Source organism: Microtus ochrogaster, chromosome 5 (genome assembly GCF_000317375.1).
Source record: "Microtus ochrogaster isolate Prairie Vole_2 chromosome 5, MicOch1.0, whole genome shotgun sequence".
In the NCBI taxonomy this organism is placed as follows: Eukaryota; Metazoa; Chordata; class Mammalia; order Rodentia; family Cricetidae; genus Microtus; species Microtus ochrogaster.
In genome coordinates, this window is record NC_022012.1 from 16,796,903 (window position 1) to 16,824,710 (window position 27,808).

At 42.3% G+C, this 27,808-nt stretch overlaps 1 protein-coding gene across 1 annotated transcript in view; it reads left to right on the forward strand.

Annotated features, from left to right (window-relative positions):
• Bbs9 (Bardet-Biedl syndrome 9) overlaps positions 1–27,808 on the forward strand; it is a 384,815-nt gene that overhangs the window by 68,679 nt on the left and 288,328 nt on the right. The window contains exons 3-6 of the mRNA XM_026778926.1: positions 10,214–10,388; positions 18,603–18,687; positions 25,824–26,007; positions 26,571–26,700. Coding sequence (XP_026634727.1) covers positions 10,214–10,388; positions 18,603–18,687; positions 25,824–26,007; positions 26,571–26,700 — 574 coding nt within the window. The remainder of the gene's footprint in view (positions 1–10,213; positions 10,389–18,602; positions 18,688–25,823; positions 26,008–26,570; positions 26,701–27,808) is intronic.

Here is a 27,808-nt window from a genome sequence, read left to right on the forward strand (position 1 = left end):
GAGAGAGAGAGAGAGAGAGAGAGAGAGAGAGAGAGAGAGAGAGAGAGAGAGAGGATAAATGAGCACATAGTGAATGTGTGCGCATGTGCATGTTTGGGTAGGTGCAGTCAAAGTCAAGAGAAGCTCATTCTTCATTCCCAGATAGGATTTTGACACAAATGTACTTTTAAAAAAAGAATATTTACTTAGTATTTGTATGTGTGTTTTCACAAGTATAAGCACACCTGCATATGTGCAGGAGCCTAGATGAGGGCGTTAGATCTCCCCTTTGCCACCCACTCTCTAGCTCTTCCTTTGAGGCGGGGTCTCTCCTGAACACTGGCCCTCAGCAGTTGTTCTTCTGTGCTGTTAGCCAGAAAACCCTAGCGACCTTCCGTCTCTGCCTTCTCCAGAGCTGGGGTTGCAGGCGTGTCTTGGATGCCCAGCTTTTTGTATGGGCGCTGGGATCCACTCTCTGGTCCTCATGATTGCACAGCTTCTTGTGTGGGCGCTGGGATCCATGCTCTGGTCCTCATGATTGTGCAGCTTCTTGTGTGGGCGCTGGGATCCACTCTCTGGTCCTTGTGATTGTGCAGCAGGACTCTTCACTGCTGTGCCGTCCCTCCAGCCCCAGAGAACACTCTTCAAAGTGATTTTGTTAGTTACCACGTTAGGAAAATTGCTGTCAGGGGAAGTAAACCTAATTTAGGCAGAATATCATCTTGACAGCCCCTGATTCACATGGACCCAAGTTCTGGGAGATTTTACAGAGTTAAAATCTTAAAAAGAAACAAGAACCCTTTGCTTTGCCAAAGAGGATGAGTTTCGGTGTGTGTGTGATATCTAAGTGTGAGCACGTATATGTGTGTGAAGGTGCGTGTGTGCATGTGTGTGTTTCTTCCCCCACCACATTTTCCCTAAAGGAAAATTTTCTCCTCTGATTTACTTTTTCACAGTTCGGTCTTTGAGGGACAGTTGTGCATCGCTGTTTATTGGCTATTTATCAGGTGTGAGGAAGTGTGCACTTGTTGTATTTAATCTCCATACCAGCATCGTGGAATGTCCACTTCATGCTGCTACTTTCCAGCTGAGGAGAGTGATGGCACTCCCAGGACATCCTGGGGAGATGCAGCCGTCCTGGGGAGATGCAGCCTTACCCCCAGTTCTGAGGAACATGGTTTCTTCCTTGCGGTGTCTTCTCCCATCCCCTGCCTTCCCTCCTGACACCCTCCCCACATCCCTGTCACAGTCCATGGCTTTGTACATATTGCTCCATCCTCTTTTACTTCTGGTTGCCTGCAAACTTGGCTCACAAGACACAAGTGTTATTTTTGTTCTGCAGATTTTTCTGATTCTTGCACATACAAATCATGTGCCCATAGCTACTTAAATTATTTTCACATGCCCTTGTTCTTGTATTGTTGTAGTGTTTAATTAGGTTTCATATAAACTGAGCCATGTCTCTCCAAGTGTATACCAGTCAGACCGTGAATGTTTGTGGCATCTGTTAATGGAGAATGTTATTAAAATATCTGTATTCTACACCCATGGACACAATCCTGTTATTTTGTGAATGGAAGTGATAATAGCACACGCTTAGGACCTTTTCAAGTCTAACACGGAATTCTTAACGAATCATCACATGCTAATTCAATGAATGCTTATGATCCTTTTAATCATCTGTTATTTCATTTACATTTAAGGGGAAAAGATGTGTTAAATAACTTGGTGAGAGATGGGCGGTGGTGGCGCACACCTTTTATCCCAGTACTTGGGAGGCTGAAGCAGGTGGATCTTTTTGAGTTCAAGGTCAGCCTGCTCTACAAGAGCAAGTTCCAGGGCAGCTTGGACACAGAGAAACCCTGTCTCGAAAAACCAAAACCAAACCAAACCAACTAAACAAAAACTTGGTGAAAAACAGTAATGGTATTTTTGAAGCTGACACATTTTTCATTTAAGAAGAGACACATTAGCATGTCAAAAGTCATGTCCACAGGAAAAGTTGGTATGCAGACTCAATGTTTTTTCTTGAATTTGAGATTAGTGTCCCAAAGTTATTTTTGAGGCAACAGTTAAATAGTCATGGAGAACCTGTGTCATTTTCTTTGATACTTAAAACTATTAGCTATTTACTTAAATATGTTTTCTATTCATTTACTCCTCTGTTTTTTTAGAATTTGAAATTTATTTATTCCTTTATAACTAAGGTTATAAACGTAGAATCTAAATATATAATGGAACTATGATTAATCACAAATTACTTTTAAAAATGTTCAAACCAAAAGGTAAAAGAATAATATCTTAGTTACTTTTCTATGACTGTGATAAAATGTCATGACCGAGGCAACTTATAAAAGAAAGTGTTTCATTTGGGGCTTACTGGTGCAGAAGGTTAAAATCAAGGATGCTGGAGCAAAGGCATAGTGGCAGGAACAGCTGAGGCCTCACACCTTGATCACAAGTAGAAGTGGTGGGGTTGGGGGAGTGAACAAAGGAACTTGAACTGGCCAGAGTATTTAGAAACCTCAAATCAACCCATGCCTAGGGACACACCTCCTCCAACAAGACCACACTTCCCAATCCTTCCCCAAAAGTTTGCCACCTGGACAGAGTGTTCAAACGTCTGAGCCTATGGGACCATTCTTATTCAAACTACCACAGCAACAAGAGAGTTTAGCTGTTTGTCCTCAACCCGTTACCAAGCATTTGTAGTTGAGTAGAGGTTGTGCACAGCTCCAAGAGATGGTGGTGGTTTTCCTTGTACAACAGCAAGAGTGAAAAGCTTAGAAGGATATTTAATGGCAGAGCTGCAGCCCGGAGAAAGTTTGAAGTCCACGTGCGGGCTGTTTTTAGGCAGTGTGTTTTGGAATCCTACTCTGAACATTTTTATGTCTTTGCTCACAGCAGACACATTTCATCATTCTTGACTTAGGCTTGCTTAAAGATTAATGAGTTAGTATTTCAGAGGTTTTTTTTTTTTCCCTTTTGGTAACAACAACAACCTTTTTTCCGTGTCAAAGGAGCGGAAGTTCCACAGACTGCTGGACTCTTTTGTTCCTGCGAGTCAGACTGCTGATGTGTCCAGCCTGCCTTTGTGACTACCTGTGCAGATGTTTTTCATGTGTTTTTCCGGCTTGGAGAAAGACCAAAGACTTCAGACAGTTGCCTGCTGAAGAGCAATCTGTGCTTGGCTGCAGGGCACGTTTGCGTTTCTTCTCTAGTATTTTCACTCAGTGTGCGAAAGAAATACGAGCACAGAGAGAGTCAGAGAGCATGTAGCTCACTGAGTAATGGTGGTCGTCTTTCATGGATGTCACTCCCCTGACTCTGCTGTGTGGGTTCTCCAGGGAGAGGAGAGCAGAGATGCAGGAAATGGCATCGTGGAGTGCCCGCTTCAGGGCCCTTGTTGCCATAGTCGTGAGTGACGGAAAATTTCCTGGGCCACGCATGGCAGAAAGAATTCCTGGGAATGCCCGTACAGACACACTCCTACACACCATTTTAGTGAATAGACTATAATTTATCAAGCCGTGAATCTAGCGGTCAGTTCAGCATGTGATTGGTTACTGTTTTACGAATCACATTAGCACATTGACTGTATATTCTAGTGTCAGGAAACGAGATAGACTATTTACTAAGTACTCATTCCTTGAGGCTCCACAGTGGGGCGTTCTACTTTCCATTCTCCACCCTGCAGGCACAATTCTTCCTTCGCTTTTAAAGATTAAAAAAATATATATTGATTTGAAAATCCTTTCAAAATGGGCTTGATAGACCTTTTCACAATTTCTTCAGATCTTACAAATATTTAAACCTGTAGGATTGCTCCATTCTGTTTGAGATTAATGAGATAATTGTCCAATGTATGACAAAATCTTCAACTTTCTTAATAATTTCTCGCTAAAAGTTATAGGTTTAGTTTTCGAGTGTCATCGTTAGAGTGTTACCATGCATTTCCATCTGTGCCTTTCACTTTCGTGCTGTCTTGGCCGAATCCTGTACCTCCAGTCTCAGCACCTCTGCTGCTGCTTCTGAGACGTTCACTTTCTAGCCCAGACGCTTCCTCCCCCTTTACCTTGACCGCTGCTGCTCAGCCTTCCAGGTGCTGATGCACCCCACTTTTATCATGAAGCCTCTCTGGGAGAGTTTCTGTAATGGTGCGCTGGTCTTCTGTGGTGCTCCATTCTCAGCGCATGCTCAGTGTGAGTGACTAACTCCTCAGTGTTAGTGATCTAACTCTCTCCTCCGCAGCCGTCAGTGCACTTTAGTAGAGGCAGATTACCTCTTTCACTTCCTAATTCTGTGACATTAAGTGAATTAATGAAGCTCTGTGAGTTTTAGTATTTTGATGTAAGAAGAGGGAGCATGGCCTAATTTTTAGAGTTCTTGACAATGGCAGCTAACATGCTGGTTAATTCTTTAGCACAACACTGGGATCCTAACAGATATGTAATAAATGACAGTATTACTTACTAATGTTATTATTCTGTTAATATTATTCCACGTCTTATAAGGAAGCACAGGAGAGCGTTTATGATAATGTTAGCCATGTGTCAGGACCCTTCAGCATGGCCATCACGGCGTCTTTGAAATCTCCTGTTGTCTCTGAGCTATCAGACCTAGAACGCTCTCAACACTTTTGTGGACCATTCTGTCTGTTCCCCGTATCCCCAAGAAGAGCCTTTGGTATGTGTTCTCAAGTGGGTTCCAAAGCAGTGATTTGAAAGATTCATTTATTTATTTACTTTTGAGTTATGTTTTGGGTTGATCTCTACATTTTTCTAAATATTAGTAGCCAAGATTGTAATAAATAAAGCACATTTTACATACTTCAGATGATGTGTGTGAGATTTGTAGAATAAAATCCTCACTAATCTGAAATGCAGATGAATAAATTATTTTGCTTAGCTTGCTCCACCTTGAAAGACATTTCTCTGTGGAGCCCCTATGCCAGGCATTTCATAGTTCACACCCAGGAGCAACAGCTTTCTGCCTTGAGCTCAGGGTTAATGAGAGATACAAAACAAGACATTTCAATAGCTAATCTGTTCAAGATGAAAGTATGGATGGGCTTCCGAGAAACCACTGGCTTGAAAGTATGGATGGTTGAAGGGAAAGGAGAGACTTATGGGAAGATCTGCTTTGGTTCAGAGTTACAGACCCAACTCCACATGCCCCCATCATTTATGCGAATTTCTTGCCTGCAGAATTCAGAGGCTTAGGTCCAGAGATTTGAGACAGTGTCTTCCGTCTTAACTCTGCCCTTTGAAAAGCCAAATGGCCTCTGATTTGACTGTCTCGCCCTTGTCTTTACTTGCATCTCATTTTAGAGATTTGGGTCTCTCTCCTCTACCGTAAACTATCCCTGTCCCTGAACTGTGACTAGGCATTGCTAAACAGTTTACATAAGTCAGGGACTATTTTAAAATTCACAATGAGATCATTCCCTCCAAATCTTAAAATTAAGAATGGCATGGCAGGAGGGCGGGGGCGGGGCATGGATGACCAGGGGAAGCCATGTAGCTAAAGCAAAAGAGAGGGAAAGGATTTCCCTAGACGTGGTGAGGAAGGTGCAAGGAAGAGGAGCTACTGGAAGCAAACTTGAGACAGGGGTGTCATCGTGAGGTGTGTGTGCAGGAAATTGCAGGCTCTGCAGCACCTGACACCGCATATGTGACTTCAAGTGGCTGTAAGCATGGTGAAGGTGTTGAGCAGTTTACATGGCTGGGTCTAATTCTCCTACGTAATTAGTTGTCATAGAAGGAACGGAGGTAGGTGTGCCACCTGCTGGACCTGGAGACTGCAGTCCAACCACACAGCAGTGATGGGTAGACTGGACCCAGACCTAGAGGAGCTGCCTCCAGAGGCAGCTGGCTGTCTTGGATGTAGTAGTTTAAGTATTTTCCTCTGTGCTGCAGAAGCCTCAGGAAAGGAGATCTTTATGCTGTGCTCACAGGGCCCAAAGGTGCTAGCTGTCTCCTGGGCTCAGGTTTTCTTCAAGTCCTGTTTCCTTATTCTGTTATGCTAAGGCTGTGGTTCTGGGGACTTCATGTCACACCTGTAGCCAGCAGTTAAGGTGACTGATTTGCAGTGTTTAAAGGGGCATGCCTTGCATTCTGTCACCCACAAATACTTCAACACCGTCTCTCGGTAAGGTCATCCGACATCAATCATTTGGTATGTCTTTAACAGAGGACTAGAAGTATGCTTTACTTTGGATAGCTGTATGCCTGGAGATAATTCATGATTGGCATGCTAAAGAATGATTATAGGGGGAGCAGTTAGCATTCTGCCACAAGATCTAGGCTACACTGAATTATATGAAATTCACGCAGCTGCTCTTAATTTATTATTATATGGACTTTCTTCTTTTTGAAATATGTAAGCTGAATCGCTCTTATACTGAGCTTCCTTTTCTTTGAAAAATTATTTTTATGTACTTATTTATTACTATTTTATTTTAAAAGATGGGACCCTGTTATAGTCTTGGCTGGTTGGAACTCAGTGTGTAGCCTAAGATGGCCTTGAACATGTGGCAAGCCCTCTGCTTCAGCCACCCAGTACTGAGATTGTATGAGCCACCATATCTGGCATTTATGTGTCTCTGTGTCTTGTGCTGTCTTCCCTTTTGTTAGCTTTAGACACTGTTCACTGCTGATGGTGTCTTCACTTCCTTTCTATAATGCTACTCTTTCCTCCTGGGCCAGCTAAACAGGCGATAAAAACCCTCCTAATGACATCATATAATTTATTGTGTGGTTTGTATATGCTACACATGTTAGCATCTTTAGCATCTTATTTCTGATGTTGGAACTCTGTTTACAGCTTCATTGAGGTTTAATTGACAAACAAAAGCTTTTTATATTGAAGGCACACAGTGTGATGCTTGAAATATGTTAAACATATGTGTGCACATATATGCATATACTGTGAAATAATTACTATAACCAAGCTATCTAATGTATTTATCACTCCTTAGTTATCCTTTTAGTGTCATTTATTTATTTATTTATTTATTTATTTATTTATTATGAATACAATATTCTGTCTGTGTGTATGCCTGCAGGCCAGAAGAGGGCACCAGACCCCATTACAGATGGTTGTGAGCCACCATGTGGTTGCTGGGAATTGAACTCAGGACCATTGGAAGAGCAGGCAATGCTCTTAACCTCTGAGCCATCTCTCCAGCCCCCTAGTGTCATTTTTTTTTTGATATAAGAACACATAAGGTCGATTCTCAGCAGATTCCACATATACAAGGCATGACCATTCTCTCTTCAGTGCTAGCATTTACCAGTTTTACAACTCCAGGTTTCTCCCTTTGACTAATCTCTCCCCATCTCTGCCTGTTCCCTGATGCCTGCTAACTGCTAAACATGGACCTGAGGGCATGCAGATTTGCCCTCGGTGCTGGGCTTTTCTAGCATAATGTCCTTAGGTTACTGTGTTGCTTCTGATGGCAGGATTTCCTTTCTCCCCAGACGTGTGGGTGATATTTTGAGTTGTGTTTTCTCATAATTATGATGCAGCTTTTCATACGTGTGTCGGCTACTTGTATCCATTCTGAGGAAAAGTTCCTTTCAGGTCCTTTGTCTATTTTTTAAAATAAATACTCATTTTCTTACTGACTTGTAAGTTCGTCATGTGGTTTGGAGATTAGCCCTTGCCACATGGTTTGCAAACACCTTTCCCTGCTCTGTCTGCTTACCTTTGCCACATGGTTTGCAAACACCTTTCCCTGCTCTGTCTGCTTACCTTTGCCCTCTTACTTTCGCCCCCCTCTCCTAATCAGCTTTAGTTTGACAGTTCACTTTTCTATTTTTTGTTTCATTCTTGCTGCTTATGTTTTTGGCACTTTTTTTTTTTTTAAGAAGTCATTGCCTAGACCAGTCATTGCTGGCCTCTCTCCTATGTTTTAGGACTCTGGCAGGCTTATGTTTAAACCCGTGTTGAGGAGTTTGGTATGATAAGGACTCAATTTTGTCTTTCCTTCCTCTGTTTCTTTCCCAGTTTGCATGCGGATATCCAGTGTCCTCTCAGAGATGATCTTTTCCCTTTGCATTCTGCTTCTTGAAGACCTGTAGTGGGACTTTCTCACCAGTCTGCCTTCCAATTGCTAGCCCTCAACTAACGACATGAAAGCGTATTATTAATGATGGGAACTTGGCCTTTAGCTTAGGCTGTCTCAACTGGCTCTTATAACTTAATTAACCCATTTATATTAATCTACATTCTGCCAGGTGGCATTACCTCTCTTATGACTTGCACCTCCTGTTTTCCTCTGGCTGGCTACTTTGCCTTTCTTCTTCCCAAAGTTCTCTCTGCCTGGAAGTCCCGCCTATACCTCCTGGCTAGCTATTGGCTCCTCAGCTTTTTATTACACCAGTCACAGCAATACAGCTTCATACAGTGTACAAATATCCCTCAATAAGGACTGTATTTTAAATTGTGCAGTCCTGGTGCCTTTGCTGATGATAAGTTGGCAGACTTGAACCTTTTTGTAATTATACTTACTTTACAAATTAACTAACGTTCTTGGGTTATTAATAACTTTTTAGAGTCACCAAAATCATTAGGACCATAGTAAAAATAGAATTAAAACCTTGCTGAAAATCTGAGCATGCTCCTTGTAAAAAGTTTGTGCTTTGCATGTGGAGACCTTACAGCGTTGGTTTCACCTCTTGCCTCATCTTAGCGACTGATAGTTGGGTGGGGCTGCCAGGGTAGCTGACCAATCAACTGTGTTTCTGAATGCATGCTCATAGCAGGGACACCCACATAGACCACATACAAATGATGTAATGAATAAAGATTGAATAAAAATAAAATAAAAATAGAGACTAATCAACCAAATAATTGCTGCAAAATAAGTGGAGCCTTGAGAGACATTTTTTTTTTTCAAGCAGCATTAACACTTTTCAAGACTGTTTAGCTTGTTGTGGCAGTCACTATGAGCTACTGTACTCTGTGGTAATGAACACCAACTATCAACTTGCTTTCTCTTGAATCTTTTTAGGCAGCATGTGAAAATCCTTTTGAAAATTGCCCAGTTATATGTTTGTTCTTATTCAGGTAGAGTAAGAATATCACTTGTTTCTATACAATTTAATTTTTTTCCTAGCAAAGTCTCTGTAAAGTTTATATTTATTACACATAAAAATATCACTGATATCCAAGGCAATATGGACTAGTCCCCATAGGATTTAACTGTTTAAAGTTAAAGGCTTAAAGTTTGGGCTAGAAATGACAAACTAGGGGATTGTTTTTATTTATTTTATTTATTTTATTTATTTTTTATTATTTTTATTTATTCCTTATTAAGTGGCTTTTACCTGGTATAGTTATTCCCTGCATACTAGGGCTATAAGGTGCATAAGCAGAGCACGCAGAGCTATACCATCCAATCTTAGATTAGGGGCTTTCATGGAAATTGTCATCTTCATCCTAGTGTGTTCTAAGAAGTATTAAAACCAACACTGATATACTGACAGTGGAGATGTCTTCAAAGTCAGTTTACAGGGCAAGCAGGAATTGTTATCTGTCAGCCTCAGTGCTTTCAGTCTCAATTCTGTCTATCACTGTGACTTACACAAAACTAATACCTAAAACAAGTCTGTGTCTGTGTGGGTGCATGTGTGTGCATTGTGCATACGTGTGAGCATGCACGAGTGCATATTCATTTGTATGGCATGTTTGTGTTCTGGTGTGTTGTGTGTTGGGCTTTGCATTCAGAGCTGTACATGCTATGCATGTACTGTACTTTTGGTTGGCATTCCTGGCTCCTTTTGTGCTATGCTTGATGTCTAAGTCATATGAAAGCATGAGAGAGACATATGACAATGAACTAGTCCCCTGGAGAACTACTTTTTATATGTCAGATTTGGGGAAAACAGTATTTTAGGATTATGATTGTTCTTAGGGATTATTTTGAAATTGAGGGTTTGGGTATATAATATATAAAAGAAATATTGTTAAAAGTATGAACACCTGATGAATATAAAATTGAACATACAATGAAAGTACAAACATTTTATAAATATAAAATTTGGGGCATGTGTATATGTATTGATATTACTAACTTGATATTTTCAGTGTGTTGCAATTTAAAATTGAAGCTACCTTGACGTGACCTTGTCGGATAAAGTTAACTCTGATGTATTTGAGCGTAACAGTGATTATTAAATATTAAATTTATCAAAAATAAGGTATTTAATTTCTTCTAATTCTTCTTTAGGTCGAGATTTAATTTGTATTCAGTCTATGGATGGGATGCTGATGGTGTTCGAGCAGGAAAGCTATGCTTTTGGCAGGTTTCTCCCGGGCTCTCTTCTGCCTGGCCCTCTCGCCTACAGTGCCCGCACAGATTCCTTCATCACTGTCTCCTCTTGCAGACAGGTGGAAAGTTACAAGTGAGTCTGGTGTTACCTCTGGAATCATGATTATTGTGGCCGTTTGTTACCGATTAATCATTTTCTGGAAAGATCTTGAATACTGCAAATGAAGGCGAGACTGACTTTTTTAGTAAAATTTAATTGGGATGCCTTAGAGCACAGCACCGACCTAAGTAAAGAATTCAAAAAGCTGTATAGCACACTGGTCCCAAGAAGCCAGTGGAGGCTGCTCTTGATCTGAATCCTGAGTTTGCTGCTCACTGCTGCTGGATGGTCAGTGTCCTTAGGAGACAATGTGAGCACTGACCAGTTTGTAATAAACCAACCATGAATAGAAAATGCTCAATATTAATATGACTACCTCCTGTTATAATGACAATGAAATGGATGGATGTGGTAGCCTATGTCTTTAATCGCGGCACTCAGGAGATGAACTCTGTGAGTTTGAGGCCAATATTGTCTATATAGTGAGTTACAGCTGGGATACATAGTGACAAAAAACCATCACCAGCAACAACAGACAGACAATAAAATGTAATATTGAGTGAAAAAACCATAAATTTGCATGAATGGAATGATTTTATAATGACAAAGAATGCAAATGACATCTGAAATCTTTCTGGAAAGCGATACAGTCATTGCCATGGATGCTAACGGGTTTTAAGAAGAAACAATTGCTTATAGATGAGATGTAGACGGGTCCTCAGGAACATAGAGTGTACTTTTGCTAGAAATTCTTTAGGTCTTCCTGAGTTATGTTGGAGAGAAATCATTTTCTCCTCCAGCAGGTAAATATCCACGATTATTGTAGGTAGAGGGAAAGAGAAAAGAATGTAGAAATCCATTCTGGGAGCAGAAATGGGGTTCATTTTAAATATCTTTAACTCTTTCATGTGTTATTTAAAAAAGATTTATTTTTTATGTGCATGTATGTGCCTTTGTGGGCTTATGTGTATCACATGTGTGCAGTGCCGTTGAGACCAGAGTAGGGCATGGAGTCTCCTAGAACTGGAGTCACAGGTGGTTGTGAGTTACTGGATGTGGGTTCTGGGAACCAATCTGAGTTTGCTCTTCACTGCTAAGCCAGCTTCCAACCCCACCACTTATTTTCTTTGTGATGACAGCATTTAGAACTTTGCACATCATCTCTTTCTGGTATTGTTTTGTGGCCACATGATGTTTCCCCAGCTGGGAAGAAAACAGACATCTCTTGGGCAGCGGCCACAGGGATTTTATCTTCACCCCCCTTCGTAAGTGTAAGTCTTGCTTTTAAAGGTTATCAGTGCTAAGAACGTGCAAACGTTTGCCACCGAGCAGAGGCTGATGACAGTGACAGATCTCCATGTCCGCTTCCTTCTGTGGCTCCTTTGGCCCCTGCCTGGATGGAAGGAATTGTGGTGTTGCCTCTGGAAATAAATATTTTTTGTATGAGAAATTAAGAAAAGCATTTGTGTAATTTACCCAGGACTGCCAAGCTTAGGCAGTACTGTGGTCATCTGCTTTTCAGCTTCCCACCCAGTCTAGTGCCAAGCAGGGTTCCACAGGGGGTATAGTGCTCAGATCTAACATGCCATCACTTACATCACACACATCTTGGACGTGTGTGTGTGTGTGTGTGTGTGTGTGTGTGTGTCTAAGTGTTTCTATTGCTCAATGAAACACTATGGCAAAAAAGCAACTTGGGGAGGAAGGGATTTATTTGGTTTATACTTCCATATTACTGTTCATCATCCAAGAAAATCAGGACAGGAACCTGGAAGCAGGAGCTGCAGCAGAGGCCATGGAGTGGTTTTGCTCACTGGCTTTCTCCTCATGGCTTGCTTGGTCTGCTTTCTTATAGAACCCTGAACCACCAGCCCAGGGATGGCACCACCCACAATGGTCCCATCAATAACTAATTAAGAAAATGCCTCACTGCTGGATCTTATGGAGGCTTGTATTAGTCAGGGTTCTCTAGAGTCATAGAATGAATATCTGTCTGTCTATCTGTCATCTGTCAAGGGAATTTATTGGAATGACTTACAGGCTGCAGTCCAGCTAATCCAACAATGACTGGTTGAGAATAGAAACTCCAAGAATCTTTGAGTTGCTCAGCTCCACAAGGCTGGGTGTCTCAGTGGTCTTCTGTGTATGCTAGAACCTCAGCAAAGTAGGCTCTGTGCCAGTGAAGGAATGGATGTGCTAGCAAGGCAAGGGGAGACAGGCAAAGAGAAAAACCTTCCTTCTTCTGTGTTCCAGTATAGGCTTCCAGTAGAAGGTGAGGCCCATATTAAAGGTATGTCTTCCTACCCCCAAGAACTAGATCAAATGAGTGTTTCTTCCTTCTTCAAAGGCCCAGATTGGAAGTGGATTCACCCACTTCAAATCAAGCAGGAAATCTCTCACAGGTGTGCTCTCTATTTCTGGATTATAGTTCATCCCAAATTTAGTCAAGTGGACCACCAAGAATAGCCATCACAAGGCATTTTCCCAACCGAAGTTGCCTCCTTTCAGATAACTCTAGTTTGTGTGTAGAGATCCCATGAGGAGGCGGTGGGTGCGTTTTCTTAGTGTGTGAGGTTAATATCACAAAAGTCTTCTTTCAGCTCAGATAGTTCTTTAACATACTGATATATTTAATTCATTTCCATTTATATCTAAAAACCACACACTTTATTCATTATGAGGTTCATTTATAATGAGACATCAGACAATCGGGAAGACTTTTAACATTAAGTTCTGTGATATATGTATGCATGCTTTCAAGTTTAATAGATTGAATTAAATGATAGTCACCAGGGAAATTTAGAAAGGAGAAAAGCATGAAAACTCCTGGTTCCTTTTTCTTGAGGCCTCATTAAGCCTATCTATAGTCACTTAATAGAATGTAATTGACTAATAGAATGGGCTTTTAAGACATAGTTCACCTTCATTTTGATATTGATATTTGACTACTTTAAAGTTAATTATATTCAGATTGGAGAATGTATGGACTTTGGCCTCAAGCTTTAGTGTGTTTAAGACTCTCCTGGTCTGCCTGTTGTTAATGACATTTACACATCCCAGGCCCCAGGCCCCAGGCTTGTGGATGAGACACAGAACTCATCATTGTCAATATAAACTGCAAATGATTTTAATTTAGAATCAAGTGTTTTTTCTTTTTCTTTTTTCTTTTCTTTCTCTGGTTTTTTTTTTTTTTAGGAAGGATTTGGCTCTTGCAGCTCAGGCTGGTTAAGGCTGTAATCCTCCTGCCTCAGCCTCCAATTTAGCATTATAGACATGTACTATCAAGCCAGGCTTGTTTTCTTTCATATTTGTGTGGGTGTGTGTGTTTGTATTTTTGAGTGTATGTGGACTCATGTCTGGGACAGGGCATGTTTGGCATGGTACATGCCTGGATATCAGAGATACCTTGGGGGACTTGGTTCCATCCAAGATCAATCTCAGATAGTCAGGCCTAACAACAAGTACTTTTCCTTTCTAAGCCACCTCATTAGCCAATTGTACCTTTTTGTTTTAAATTTCACTTACTTATTGTATAGGGGTTGTGTGTTCGTGTGTGTGTGTGTGTGTGTGTGTTCGTGTGTGTGTGTTCGTGTGTGTGTGTGTGTGTGTGTGTGTGTGTGTGTGTAGGTCAGAGGATAACTTGCAGAATTTGATTCTTTCTTTCCAACAGTGGGACCTGGGGACTGAATCGAGCCTGGTGGTAAGAGCCTTTGCTGAGCCTCCTGTCCCCTGGTTTGCCTTGTGGAGCGCTGTTTGTCCTGATTGAGGCTAAGAGTCTCTGTGTCTCAGTCCTCTTGGCCCCGTGCCCAGACTTTGCAGTATCTTTTATTCTCTTTTCCTGACAGAATCGCTTGCTCACTACCAAGTGGCCCATGAGAAGGGGAAAGAGGACTTAGGGAAGGAGGGAGGGGAACGGTCGTGGATACACGGACTTCAGTGAGCCCCACTCCTGCTCTCACTACCATAACCATTGCAGTCATTGTTCCCACCTCCCTGAGGTCCCCCCTCAACGCCTGTCACCTACAAACATACATTTATAAATACACACATATAAACATACTCTTTTTATCTAGTTCCATACATGAGACAAAATGTATTTGTCTTTCTGAGTTTGGTTTATTTTACTTAACACAATTATTTCCAGTTGCATCAACTTTCTTGCAAATTTCATGCCTTCTTTTTATTTACAGCTGTATAAAATGCCATTGTATATGCAGCACATCTTTATGTGTTCCTTGTTAGTGGACATCTAGTCTGGCTGTTTCTTGACTGTTAGAAATAGGGTAGCTATAAACAGGGTTGTGCAAGGATCTCTGTGCTATGTCGACTCAGGAGTCTTTGTGATATATACCCAGAATTGTACCCTTTTCATTTTTTTGTTTGTTTTTGTTTTTCGAGACAGGGTTTCTGTGTAACATTGGGGCCTGTCCTGGAACTAGCTCTTGTAGACCAGTAGACCAGGCTGGTCTCGAACTCACAGAAATCCGCCTGCCTCTGCCTCCTGAGTGCTGGGATTAAAGGCATGCACCACCACCGCCCTGCCTACCATTTTCATTTTTTAAGGAATTCCCACAGTGGCTGCACAGATTTAAACTCTCACCAGACATGGATATCAGTCTGCCTTTTCCTGCGTCTTCACCAGCACTTGTTTTCATTTATGTTTTATGATACCCATTCTGACCAGGGTTAGGTGGACTCTGAAGGTATTGACTGATGAGTTTTGCATGCTTGTAGTCTTTTATTTAGGAGTTTCTGCAAGAGTCATTAGGGAAGTAAACTTAAACAAATGACTGGTACCCTTCCTCTAGGAGGCTTCATAATACAGCTCCAAGTCTTGTCAGCTTCCCATGGATAGCTGTGCAGGGACCTGTGTCCTGCAGAAGCTGGCTGGCTGGAATCCCGCCACACCCTTCTGGGTACTGCCTGAAGTCAAGAGGCAGGTCTTAGTCGACTCTGCACGTCTAGTGCCTTTTTCAGTATGTGGGGTAGAGAAAGCTGAGGTTGAGTGAATGCGTTCAGAAGGTTGTATGGGTCCCAGGTTGAGGCTCTGGCCAAGGGAAAGGCTTTGCTCCTGTCTTTCACTCTTGGTGTCCCTAGTGTCTGACATGTTCTTGCTTCCTTCCCTGCTCACCACTAGGTCTGGAGACCTTTCTGCTTCCTCCCACTCCTTCCTTCTCAGTGAGGTGTTGTTCAGGGATCAACATTAGCCTCTTAGTACCACTCCCTTGCTTACAGTAGATATTTCACAAGAACTTTATGGAGAGATGAAAAGAAATATATATTTGGGAAACTTCTGTTTTGTTCCTTGCATCATTTAATGACAATGATTTTCTTGATATGATAAGAATACTTGTGTGATGGTGAAAACGGTCACCATGACATTGTACACAGAATTATGATTTCCAGTTAAGTTCTCCAGTCAAATATTGACCAAATTGCCTGGTCCTCCTTGGGGTGACAACTCTGTTTCTTTTGACAGGTGACATGGGGAGCTGACTTTGGTGGTCTGTATTACAACAGTTCATATTTCAGCAGCCTGTGGCTGCTTCTGTGATGTGTTGTGCAGGGCACTAGGTCATGTGGTTGCATGTGTAATTGGTGTTCTTTGGACCAGCTGCTGGGTCATGTCACCAGTGCACCTGAATTTGCTTGTCTGTGGCCAGCACCGTTCAGCTCTGAGCATCCTTCTGGCTCGCTCTCTCCCCATCGCCCTGCCCTGGGCCTGCGCATTCCTTCAGCAGGCTCACAGGGGGTCTTGTTCTTTAGCTTTTGTCAGCGAGCACTTGAATGGTGGGAAAAAGATCAAGTGCTTTCTTTGTTTCATATTTCCAAGTCCGCTTGGAATTGCTGGGTGTTGTGCACGTCCTTGGTCACAGTTGAGAGGAACGAAGGGAGAACTATTAGAGAGAAGCTGGTCTTGGGCATGACCTAACTTGCTGCCGGCTGTGTTCAGGTACTACAGTACTCTACCCAGCTGTTTTTCAGGAGGAGACTGGTTTGGATTTGGAAACCAGGAGTCAGCATTGGTTGTGTCTGTCTTTGCTTACTGTCTAGATGTTAATGAGGCTACTTTAGGGCTCACTTAGTCCTCAGATGAAATAATGATACGCTAGGTAGCTATATAAAAAGCTTCAGAGGGCTCAAGGAGCTTTGAATTTTTGCAATAATCTCACTAATATCCATGCCATCCTCTGGTAGACTGGAGTCTGCAGGAGGTAAACTACTTCTGTAAATTACTTGCCTGAGGATTGAGTTCTAGTAGTACTGACTCTGAGATTTCTGGTCATCACTGCATACTATTTCTGCCCCTAAAATCAGCAAAAAGAAAATGGCCCCTATCTGGAGCTTGGAATGTGAGATTTGATTTTTTTTGTTACCTTTGAAAACTTTGAATTTTGAAGGTCACTTCAAGGTTAAGGTGTAGATATTTGCTGAAGTTGCATACGTGGTGTTTCAAGACTCACATCATCTCCTTCCTACTTTAAAGGCTTCTATCACATGACTGATTCTGCTCTGCCATGCCCTTCCCCTAAGCTCCTATGGACTTTCATATGTTCAGTTTCCTTCTCTATAATACATCTTCCTTCCTTGTCCATATGATAGAGTTTTGCTCAGCGCTTAATAGCACTTTTCATGCCCTCGACCCCCAGGAGCCCAGTGACTTGACTGTGCCATAGTGTGACATTGTGCATCCTGTCTATGAGCCCAGGCATCCTGAGACACTCATGGTTGTTGGAATGACCCGCACAGGAAGTTTGGAAGCACCTGATGAGTTAGATCATGCATTAGTTTTATCCACTGCCATTTTCTGTTACAGTTCCTTTTTAAATACTTTTTCTATACAGTTACTACTGGCTAGTTGCCCATTATTGCCCTAGAATATCCCTACAAAGGCAGCCGAGAGGAGAAAAGGGTTTTGATTTACAGTTCCAGAGCAGTAGAGTTCATTGACAACAGGCAAGGAAAGCCTAACAACAGGAGGAGCTGGCTAACGACATTTTCATCCTCATAGAGGAAGTGAAGACGGAGGGAACAGGAGGTGGGGCTATGCTCTAAAGCCTCCAAATCTGCCCCATCCTTCATCCAGCTAGACTCCAACTTGCACAGGGTTCACAAGCTTCTGAGATAGCACCACCGGCTGAGGACCAGGTATCAGTCGCAGGGGCCGTGGGAAGATTCCTCAGTCAGATCAGCACAGTGACTGTCTCCACTCACGAGAGTGGATGGCCGTCCATTTGGCTCCTTCTTCCAAGCATGTAACATTTTGAGATTGAGTTTCTAACACATGAGTTGGGGGGGGACACATTCAAACCATAGCAGTGTGTGATATTGAGTAGCTGTACACTTCAGTGCTGGGATTGAGCCCCTGTGCTGTGTATGCTGGGTAAGTGCTCTGCCTAGGGGCACCTTAGCCCCTGCCTTTGCTCATCCGCATGTGTTTAGATCCTCCACACTGTCTTCATCAGGCTGTTGGACCCACGTTCTCAGACGTCTTTGTCTTAGTCGATAGGGATTGTCTGAATATATATGTTTTATAAGTTTTATCTTAGCCCTGGAAGTACAATACAAATAATGAAATTTAATAGTAAGAAAAGGAATCTGTTTGAAGTTCTTTTTAATTTATAGTAGATAATTATTCTAAAATATTATATTAATTAGTAGGAAATAATGAAACCTAAACTTTATTGGATAACTTTATTTGTATATTAAGTATATTACAAATTGTTTTTGTTGTTATTGTTTTGTTTTTTTGAGACAGGATTTCTTTGCATAGCCTTGGCTATCCTGAAAGCTCTGTAGACCAGGCTGGCCTTGAACTCACTGAGATTCACCTGCCTCTGCCTCCCAAGAGCTAGGATTAAAGGTGTGCACCACCAGCACCCAACTTTTTAAAAAAATGATTTATTTATTTTTATGTTATATGAATTGGTTTTTTTTGTACTTAAGTTCTTTCTGGTGTGTGGTATTGAGGTGCTAGAACTTTCCCCAGTTATTTGCTGTACGCAGTTCTCCCGAGAGCCTCGATGTAGTCCTGGGTTCACAGATGCGACACGTGGATATCGTTATCACATGATATCATATCATATCTCATAATAAAACTCACTAAACTTTAATTGAAAATTTGTGGGTTTTAGAACTAAAGAAAATGCCTCTCACAGTGTTTATGGATTTTGTACCTCTGAGGTTTCAGGTGATCCTCACTTTAAACTATGAAGTCATGTGTCCTCTGCTGTCCCTTTCAAACAGGTACCAGGTGCTTGCCTTTGCGACGGATGCAGACAAGAAGCAGGAGACGGAACAGCAAAAGCTTGGTTCTGGAAAAAGACTAGTTGTAAGACCTTTAATATATAAAGATTTCATAATGCCATATATAATCATATTTGTTAGAGAATTCTTGGAAGAAAATAAAAATTATATTTTGATAAGTTTTCTTTATGTAGTTCTACCAATGGCAAAGATCTGTTGCTGAGCTGTGGAGCATGTTCCTCTGCATGCCATGATGCCCCGGAACAGGTAGCCCCACCACCCTGTGGATGGCTAGAAGCACGAAATTAATTCCAAACACCTGTTTAAATTGTCTATTTTTTCATCTTTTCCTTCCTTCCTTCCTTCCTTCCTTCCTTCCTTCCTTCCTTCCTTCCTTCCTTCCTTCCTCCCTCTCTCCCTCTCTCCCTCTCTCCCTCTCTCCCTCCCTCCTTCCCTCCCTCCCTTCCTCCTTCCCTTCCTCCTTCCCTCCCTCCTTCCCTTCCTCCTTCCTTCCTTCTTTTCTTCCCTCTCCCCCACCTCTCTTGGCTTTAAAATCTTTATTTTCCACTGAACTAGAAACTGTGAAAACTTACATATTAATAAGGTCAGTACTAAATAGAGTCAACAGGTTGTATGTGTATATTCACACACACACACACACACACATACACACATGTACATACACACACACCAGGACTTTGAAAGGAGCAGGGGAGGGGTTGGAAGGAAGAGTTGGGGGTTAGTGAAAGGATATAGGTGCAGAACACATATGTGAAATTAAAATAAAAACAGGTGAATTTCTAGATGCATATGACCAACCCATGTTAAATCAAGATGAAGCATTTTTTTACTTTTTAATTGAAAGTAAATTTTTTATACAGTATAGTCTGATTATGTCATTCCCTCCACTTACTTCTCCCAGATCCTCCCCACTTCTCCACCCACCCAAATCTACACCCTTTGTCTCTCTTATTAGAAAACAAACAGGCATTCAAAATAGTAATAAAAAATAAAAATAAATAAGATAAAATAAACAAGACAGAACAAACAGGAAAAATAGTAAAAACACAAGAAACCCATAAAAACAAAATCAGAAACCATAATATATAAACAAGGGATTCGTAAAGAGAGGGGAAAACTAAAGTTTAAATAGAGCCTTGTGAGACAGAGATCCCTCTAGAAACGCTACTGAGCTTGCTTTCTATTGGCCGTCATTGCTGGGTGTGGAGCCTGGCCTTAACTGTGGCTTGTATGCCCAGTGAAACTCCAGTGGAGAAAACAGAGCTTTTCCTTTTAGGTGGTTTGTCCATTGGAAAAGCCTCTGGGATAGGGATGGGGGCTGTATCTGCTTCCCCTCCCAGCACTGGGCTCCACCTGGCTCAGACGTGTGCAGGCTCTGCACGTGTGTGTGTGTGTGTGTCCATCCTGCCATGTTTGGAGCACTTTGTTTCGCGGTGTCCTCCTCCTCTCTGGCTCTTACACTCTGCCTCCTCTTCCCTGTGTTTCTCTGAGGCCTGAGGGGAGGGTTGATGGAGACGTCCCCGTTAGGACTGAGTGCTCCAAGGTCTCGCACTCTCTGTGTATTGTCCAGCTGGGGGTCTCTGTGTTTGTTCTGTCTGCTGCAGGAGGACGCCTCTCTGATGATGGCCGAGAACACCGATCTATGAGTCTAACAGTGCCTTCGGCAGAACAGCAGTATAAAAACAGTATGTTCTGCTGGGCGGTGGTGGCGCACGCCTTTGATCTTAGCACTCGGGAGGCAGAGGCAGGCGGATCTCTGTGAGTTCGAGGCCAGCCTGGTCTAGAAGAGCTAGTTCCTGGACAGGCACCAAAAGCTACGGAGAAACTCTGTCTCGAAAATCCAAAAAACAAACAAAAAAACCCAGTATGTTCCTTGTCAGTTTCACACATGCGTGTGTTCTGGTCATACCCACACCCTTTCTTCCAGGCTCATCCCCACCCACTCCTGTTGACCCTCCTCCTCCACCCCATGTTCTCACCTCACTCTCACGCTTTGTAAAAGCCTCTTAAAAAAATTCTGTACATTTTTTTATGTATTAACTAAGTTTGTGTTTCACCAGACCCATGTGTGCCTGTGTGTTTATGTGTGTGTGTCTGTATGTATTTGTGCATACACACATGCGTGTTTGTGTATCTGCCAGGGGACAGCTTACTGAGTTGGTTCTCTCCTTCTATTATGTCCTGGGAATGATTACAGATCTCCATGCGTGGCAGCAAGCTTCTTTATCCCCTGAGCCATTTTGCTGACCCAGACAAACATCTCTTCAGTATGAAATTTTTATACCTTATATTTCTCTACTCATACAAGTTTTCCTTGGATTAATTTAGGCTTTTTTCCCCCTATTTTTATTAAACACTTACTTTGAGCAGTTCAGATTCTGGTATCTTCTCCCTTTCTCTTCTCCTTTCTTCCTTTTATGCCTCTCAGATTTAGTACTTGTTGATCCTTCTGCATCTGTGAATTTACAATTTTCATAAAATTTGAAAAAAATTAGGCCATCGATTCTTTAGATATTTTGTGTGCATCTCTCTCTCTCTTTCCTATGGAGTACTCTAATTATACATGTACTTAACTTGCTAAAGACTTCCCCACGGCTCACAGCTCTTTCTTTTCATTTTGTTCAATTAATTAACTAATTTTGCAATGGCAAATACTGTGCCCTGGGCCTCAGACAGCCTTTTACTATCCAATGATTTCATTTCCCATTAAAAAGTCATTTATTCTTGTTCTTTCACTTGGGGTAATTTTTATTGCTGTAATCATGACCGCTAATAACTTCTTTCTGGTGGAATCAAACTCATTTGGTATAGATTTTGTTTCTGTGAATTCAGTTTGAACGTTTGCATCTCCAGTATTTTCATATAACTTTTGAAGATAGAAAGTTATAATATTTAATATCTTGTTTTTCTAATTCTTAACATCTGTATCAGTTTTGAGTTAGTTTTAGTTGATTTATTTCTCTTCATTGTAAATCACATTTCCTGTTTGATTTTATTTGCATGACTGTTAATTTAAAAGTTATTAGATGTCAGATATAGTCAATTCTATTTTATTTAATTTTAGATATTTTTTAATTATTACAGGCTAAGCTTAGTCCGGGGACACAGTCGTTTGAAAACAGTTTGATCTCTTTGAACATTGTTTTAAAGATTTATTAGGTGGAGCAAAACTACTTATTGTATGGCTTACTTTTCTCAGTTATGAGAGCAGATCCTTCTGTGTGCCCCACCAGTGCCCCAGGGCTACAAACTTTTGAGCAAAGATTCAGTTCTGTGTGGATATTGGGCACTGCTACCTGGAGCCCTGGGGGAGGGTTCCCTGGTCTTCTCTACTTTCTTTCTGAAATATACTGATCAATTCCCAGGTGGACATTTGAGGTGAACTTTCTATGCATCTTCCAGGGTTGGTCTCCTCATTGAATGTGTTGTCAACTCTAACTGCCTTTGGTTTCTCTGGCCTCTGAATTCATCTTCTCAGTTCAGTAAGTTTGCTATGCTCTGCGTGGCTCCACCCTCCCTGAACCCTGCTCTGAAAGAGCTTTCGTGTGGCTGGAGATGCTGTTTTGTTTTGTGTGTAAGGCATTATCATCTTTCTTATTGTCTCACAAACCACTGTTTTATGTGTTCTCTGCGTTTTGTGCTTGTTTCAGGCAAGATACTGAATCCTATCATGTTGTCCCATCTTGATTGGAAGTGGGGGAGTTTACAAATTAATATTCTTGGTAAACTTAGGCTGTGTGCTGTTTCCCTGTGAAGTCAGACAATGATACTCAGTACCTAGGGAATGAAAGTATTTAATCCCAGATCTCAGATTATGGCCTCAGAAATGGTGTGCTTAGCTATTCTGGATGAATCTTTATCTCTTAGTTATGTACACACCAACCTGAGTTACACCCCACGGTCATCAATATTAGACTTGAGTGGGGCAGAGAGAGGCAGAGAGAGAGAAAGAAAGAGAACCAGAGGCAGGGGTGGGGTGGGGAGAGGAGAGGAGCCATGACAGCAGCTACCTCTTTGGGAGAGAGACAGAAAGGAAAGGGCTTGGGCTGCAGGCAGGCAGGAAGGTCTGCCTGCCTTGGCAGAGAATGGGGAAGGGGGCAGAGCTTGTCTCTTAAAGGGACAGGACAGACCACTATATTCCCATTTCTTTTTTATAATAAAAAGGTGGGAGGTCAGACACAACAGGTTAAAGGATTGGGGCTTTGGATTCTCAAGACTACTTTCTGCTTTTTTGTGGGCGTCATCTTGAGGGGGGAACCTGAGAAGGCTGGGTGTTGGTAACATCCTGGCATAGCTGGTCTCTTTGCTCCTGTCCGGTGTTTGTGGTATGGAAATGTCTGGTGTCTCTTACACCTGTTTAAGGTATTTGCAGAACAGAGGACAAAGTTAAGTTTAGGAAAAAAATTTAGGATCAGGGAATTGAGAGGGGGTGTATCTGACCTGTTTAAGGTGGATTCTTCAATTTGGCTCACTGGAACTCACAAGAATTCTTTGGGTTTGTGAAAACATAAGTTTTAGACATACGCATTGTATAAACAGCAGCATATTTATATCAGAATGACTGTGACAGATTTTTTTTTTTTGTACAATGAAAAGTATTTGTAAGACTATGGAAGGCAGTGTGAGAGAGATTTGATAACTTGTACTTGTTGATGCAGGAAGGAAGATCTGCCTGCCTTGGCGGTGGACAGGGGTGGGGGGTGGGCATGGCTTATCTCTTAAAGGGACCCACCCTTACTTTTTTTTTTTTTTTGAGAAGGGGTCTAATGTAGTCTAGGCTGGCCTTAAACTTGGTATGTATCGAAGGTTATACTTAAACTCTTTAAAATTTTTTTATTCTTACCAATTCCATACATGTGTATTTCAGGTTTGGGGCATTTTAATAACCCCTGCTACCCTCCCACTCCATAACCAAAACATTTCACCCCAACCTGGCTTCTCCTACTTGGGTACCTTAACTCTTATTTGAACCTCCTAAGGTAATTGTGTTTGATTGTGTGTTAGTCAGTGTGCTGTTGCTGTGAAGAGACACCATGACCACGGTAACTATGGTAAAGGAAAGCATTTAACTGGGGCTGGCATACAGTTCAGAGGTTTAGCCCATTATTGTTATGGCAGGAAGCATGCAGGCAGACGTGGTTCTGGAGAGGAAGCCAAGAATTCTATTTCTGTTCCGCAGGCAGCAGGAAGAGAGGGTGACACTGGGTCTGGCTTGAACATTTGTAACCTCAAAGCCTATCCCCAGTGACACACTTCCTCCGACAAGGCCACACCTACTCTAACAAAGCCACACATTTTAATGGTGTCACTCTCTGAGCCTATGGGGCTATTTCCATTCAGTCCACCACAGCTTGTATGAACTTGAGTGGGGATTTACAGAAACGCGGGTAACTTAGCAGAGTCTACACCATGGACGATGAGCGCTGTCCCATAGCTCTCAGTAATTGCCATCGTCCTGCAGTGCGCATGTGCAGTGCGCGTGTGCAGTGCGTGTGTGGGGGGATGAGAGCCCTTTATTCACGCATGGCAGAGGGCGACAGGCCTGATCTGAGGTCGCTGTTGTGCAGGTAGACATAGCCACAGTGAGTTCAAGAGTGCAGTGGCCCTGCATGTCCAGAAGGCACCTTTCATGCCCTTCCTCCCCAGCATCTGGTTCTTATATCCTTTCCCCTCTCTCTTCCTGAGGATCCTTTGAGTTTGGAGGAGTAACACAGAAGTCCCCGTTTAAGGCCAGCATCCCAGAGTCACTTATTCTCCACTCTTTGAGCTGTTTGGGGTCGCTGTCCGCACCCCCAAGACAGGGTTTCTTTGTATAACAGCCTTGGCTGTTCTGGAACTCACTCTGTAAGCCAGGCTGGCCTCAAACTCAGAGATCCGCCTGCCTCTGCCTCCAGAGTGCTGGGATTAAAGGCGTGCGCCACCACCGCCCGGATCTTAGGAGCAATTAGAACCAGCGGTGGTTTGATGTCCCCGTAATGTCATGCCACAATTGCCTGGAGCCCATCTTGTCATCAGTGTTGTAACTGATGGGGTCCGCTGATGACTTCCCCCAGCCACAGAGCACCTGGCCTTAAACTCTGGAGTTATAGGCATGGGGCAACATGCTCGGGCTTCTTTCCTTTTTACAGATCACTGGTGTTAGTTTATTAGATGCTGAGGATGTTTACGTCTTGGTGAAGATTTTGTCTTCTTGTGCATCCTTACACATATATCAATTTAAAATGTTAACTCTTGCTGAACTCTTCAAAAAACATTCTGCACGTACTTTCTGTCTATCCTTTCGTTGTTTTAAGAAGCATCTACTGGATATAGAGCATGCTCCACGAGAGTAGAGGTCTCCCCGGGTAGTTCCTAGTGTCGAGGAGCCAATCTGCCCATACTCCTGTCATCACTTGGTGACGACTCAGTCAGGACTACACATGGATGCATTTTAGAGCTGTCTTTGTTGCAAAACATCATATTTACAGCAATATTAACTATGGGTTTTATTGAGTGTGATTTATTGATTTGCAAGATAAACATAGCTTTAAAAGATTAAATTTGTTTTTACAATGATATATAAAACATGAACATGTATATGGATTGCCATGTGATGTTTTGACTAATGTGTACATTGTTTAATATTTAAATCAGGTCTAACAAATCAATCTCCAAAATTTATCATTTTTAATAAATATTTATTTTTATTGTATGTGCATGGATATTTTGTCTGTGCATCCATATACCACATGTGTGTCTGTGTGTGCCTGTGGAGGTCTGAAGAGGCCATCGTCCCCTGTAGGTAGAGCCCAATGGCTGTGAGTCAGCACGTGGGGGTTGGGAACCTGACTCTGGTCCTCCACCTGCAGAGCCATCTCTCTAGCCACTGTCATATCTGTATGGAGAGCATTCAGAACTTGTGCAGCCTTTTGTGTATATAGTATGTTACTGCATGTCGGTGCCCCCCGACCACTCTTCCACTGCTCCAGAGGTGACTTTGCTGATGCATGCTTTGGGATCTCTGAGTAGTTAATATCACTTGGTAAGGGATCGGATCAAACCTATAAAATACTAACTACAGTGATGGTAAGCAAGCCAGCCTCAAAACAAAACTAAGAAGTTAGACATCTTGGTTTGCTGTAAAGCAGTTTATTCATTTTCGCTGATATGAAAATGGTGGGTACAGTAACAGCTCCATCACTGCTGGCTTTTGCTTTGCAGGTGGACTGGACTCTGAACATCGGAGAGCAAGCTCTTGACATTTGTATCATCCCCTTTAACCAGTCAGCGTCTTCTGTTTTTGTGCTTGGTGAGAGAAACTTCTTCTGCCTGAAGGATAACGGTCAGATTCGATTCATGAAGAAGCTCGACTGTAGCCCCAGCTGCTTTCTCCCGTATTGCTCAGGTGAGTGTGAAGACTTTGTTATCCTTTCTGACTCTGTCGGATACATACGTGCACACATCAGAAAATGCCACACCCAGACACATTTCAAACGTCTAGGAAAATAGCTTTCTTCACTGTTCTGTAGACGTTTGATAGAAAGCACACGTGGTCCTGCCAGCCCTTGACTCTGTAAGGTCCCTGTAGACGGGCTTCCAGCTCATACTGCTGTCCGTAATGCGACTATTCAAGAATCCTCCCATGAGAATGTCACTCTTTTCTAAGCAGAGCAACACTGTCTAACAGAATGGCTTGCAATGACTGCCTGTCAATCATCAGTTTAGATGTGTGATATGTTAATAGAATTCAGACCTTCCAGATGAAATGCAAACACCTTGGCTGATATCTACACTTCTGTCTTTGAAATGGTTTATTTCTTTTTTTGCCAAGCTAAATGTCTTATCACCTAAAATCTTTATGTGTTAAAACCAAGATAATACAATTAGTGTGTGATACGGAAGAGACCACAGCATACCACCCTTCTGAACGGCCCTTTTCGTACTTTCTTTCTGTATCTCCACCTGCAGTGTCTGAAGGCACAGTAAACACCCTGATTGGGAACCATGACCACATGCTGCATGTTTACCAGGACGTGACGCTGAAGTGGGCCACACAGCTCCCCCACGTTCCTGTAGCCGTCAGAGTGGGCTGCTTGCAGTAAGTGATTCAGTTTAATTGTATGGAAGGATTTTTGTTTAGTCTCATTTTTCAGCCCTGGCTGGCTTTGAACTCATGGCGCTTTTCCTTCAGCCACTGCACCTGGCTCTTACTAAATACCTTAGCCGAGGAGTTCTGTAGAATGTGGTTTTGCCGAGGTGTTGGAGTGTGACTGTTAATAGTAGAATTTTTTTGGAAAAGTATATAAAATTCCTTAATTAGCACCATTAATTATTTTCACTTAATATTTCTAAGCAGTTAATCCTTTAGAATTAAAGGTGAGTACTGTTGAAGACGATGGGGAGATGCTTTTCCTGGTGGGTTATTTTCTTTAACGTGAAAACCAATGTCTTGCAGACTTTGCTTCAGTTTTGCCCGTGTCAGGTGGTGCCGAGTTGCCTTGTGTTTGTGTGCTTAAACAGTTCAGAGTGTATGGCAATTTTTCACTTAAAACAAAAGAAAAATAAAATTAACATCAATATTACACTCATGGCACAGTTTACCAGTGAGTAGGTTGTTAGCGTAAGAATTGAAATCCCGAAGTCCTCGAGCACCTCAGGTCATGTGTCAGGTCTGAGGAGCTCAACTGGAGCCGCGAAACAGCTTCTCTTAAGTCTCCACGGAGCCTCAAACCCCTGTCATCTGCTCAGTAGAACGTTTACTGTGGAAGTTTCCAGTGATGCCTGGAGTGTCCGATGACGAACGAGGAGCTGGATGTTCACTGTTGGAGACAGTGAGGGCCACTTATGGTTGTATCAGTGATTAAGCTGTGGTGTGCACATTCCAAAACTGAAACCTGTGTCTTGAATATTAGTAGTGCATTATTTTATGCATATTGGTCTTCTGCCCCCATGCGTGTCTATACGTGTGTGTGCCTGGTACCCAGGGAGGCTAGGAAAGGTGTTGGATCCCATAGAACTGGAATTACTGATGGTTGTGAGTAACCATGTGGGTGCTAAGTATCAAACTCAGGTCCTCTCTTAAGAAGGCAGTGTTCTTAACTGCTGAGCCATCTCTAGCTCCAACATAGACCTTATCCATTTATCTATGCCTGCCTGCCTGCCTGCCTGTCTGTCTGTCTGTCTGTCTATCTATCTATCTTCCCTCC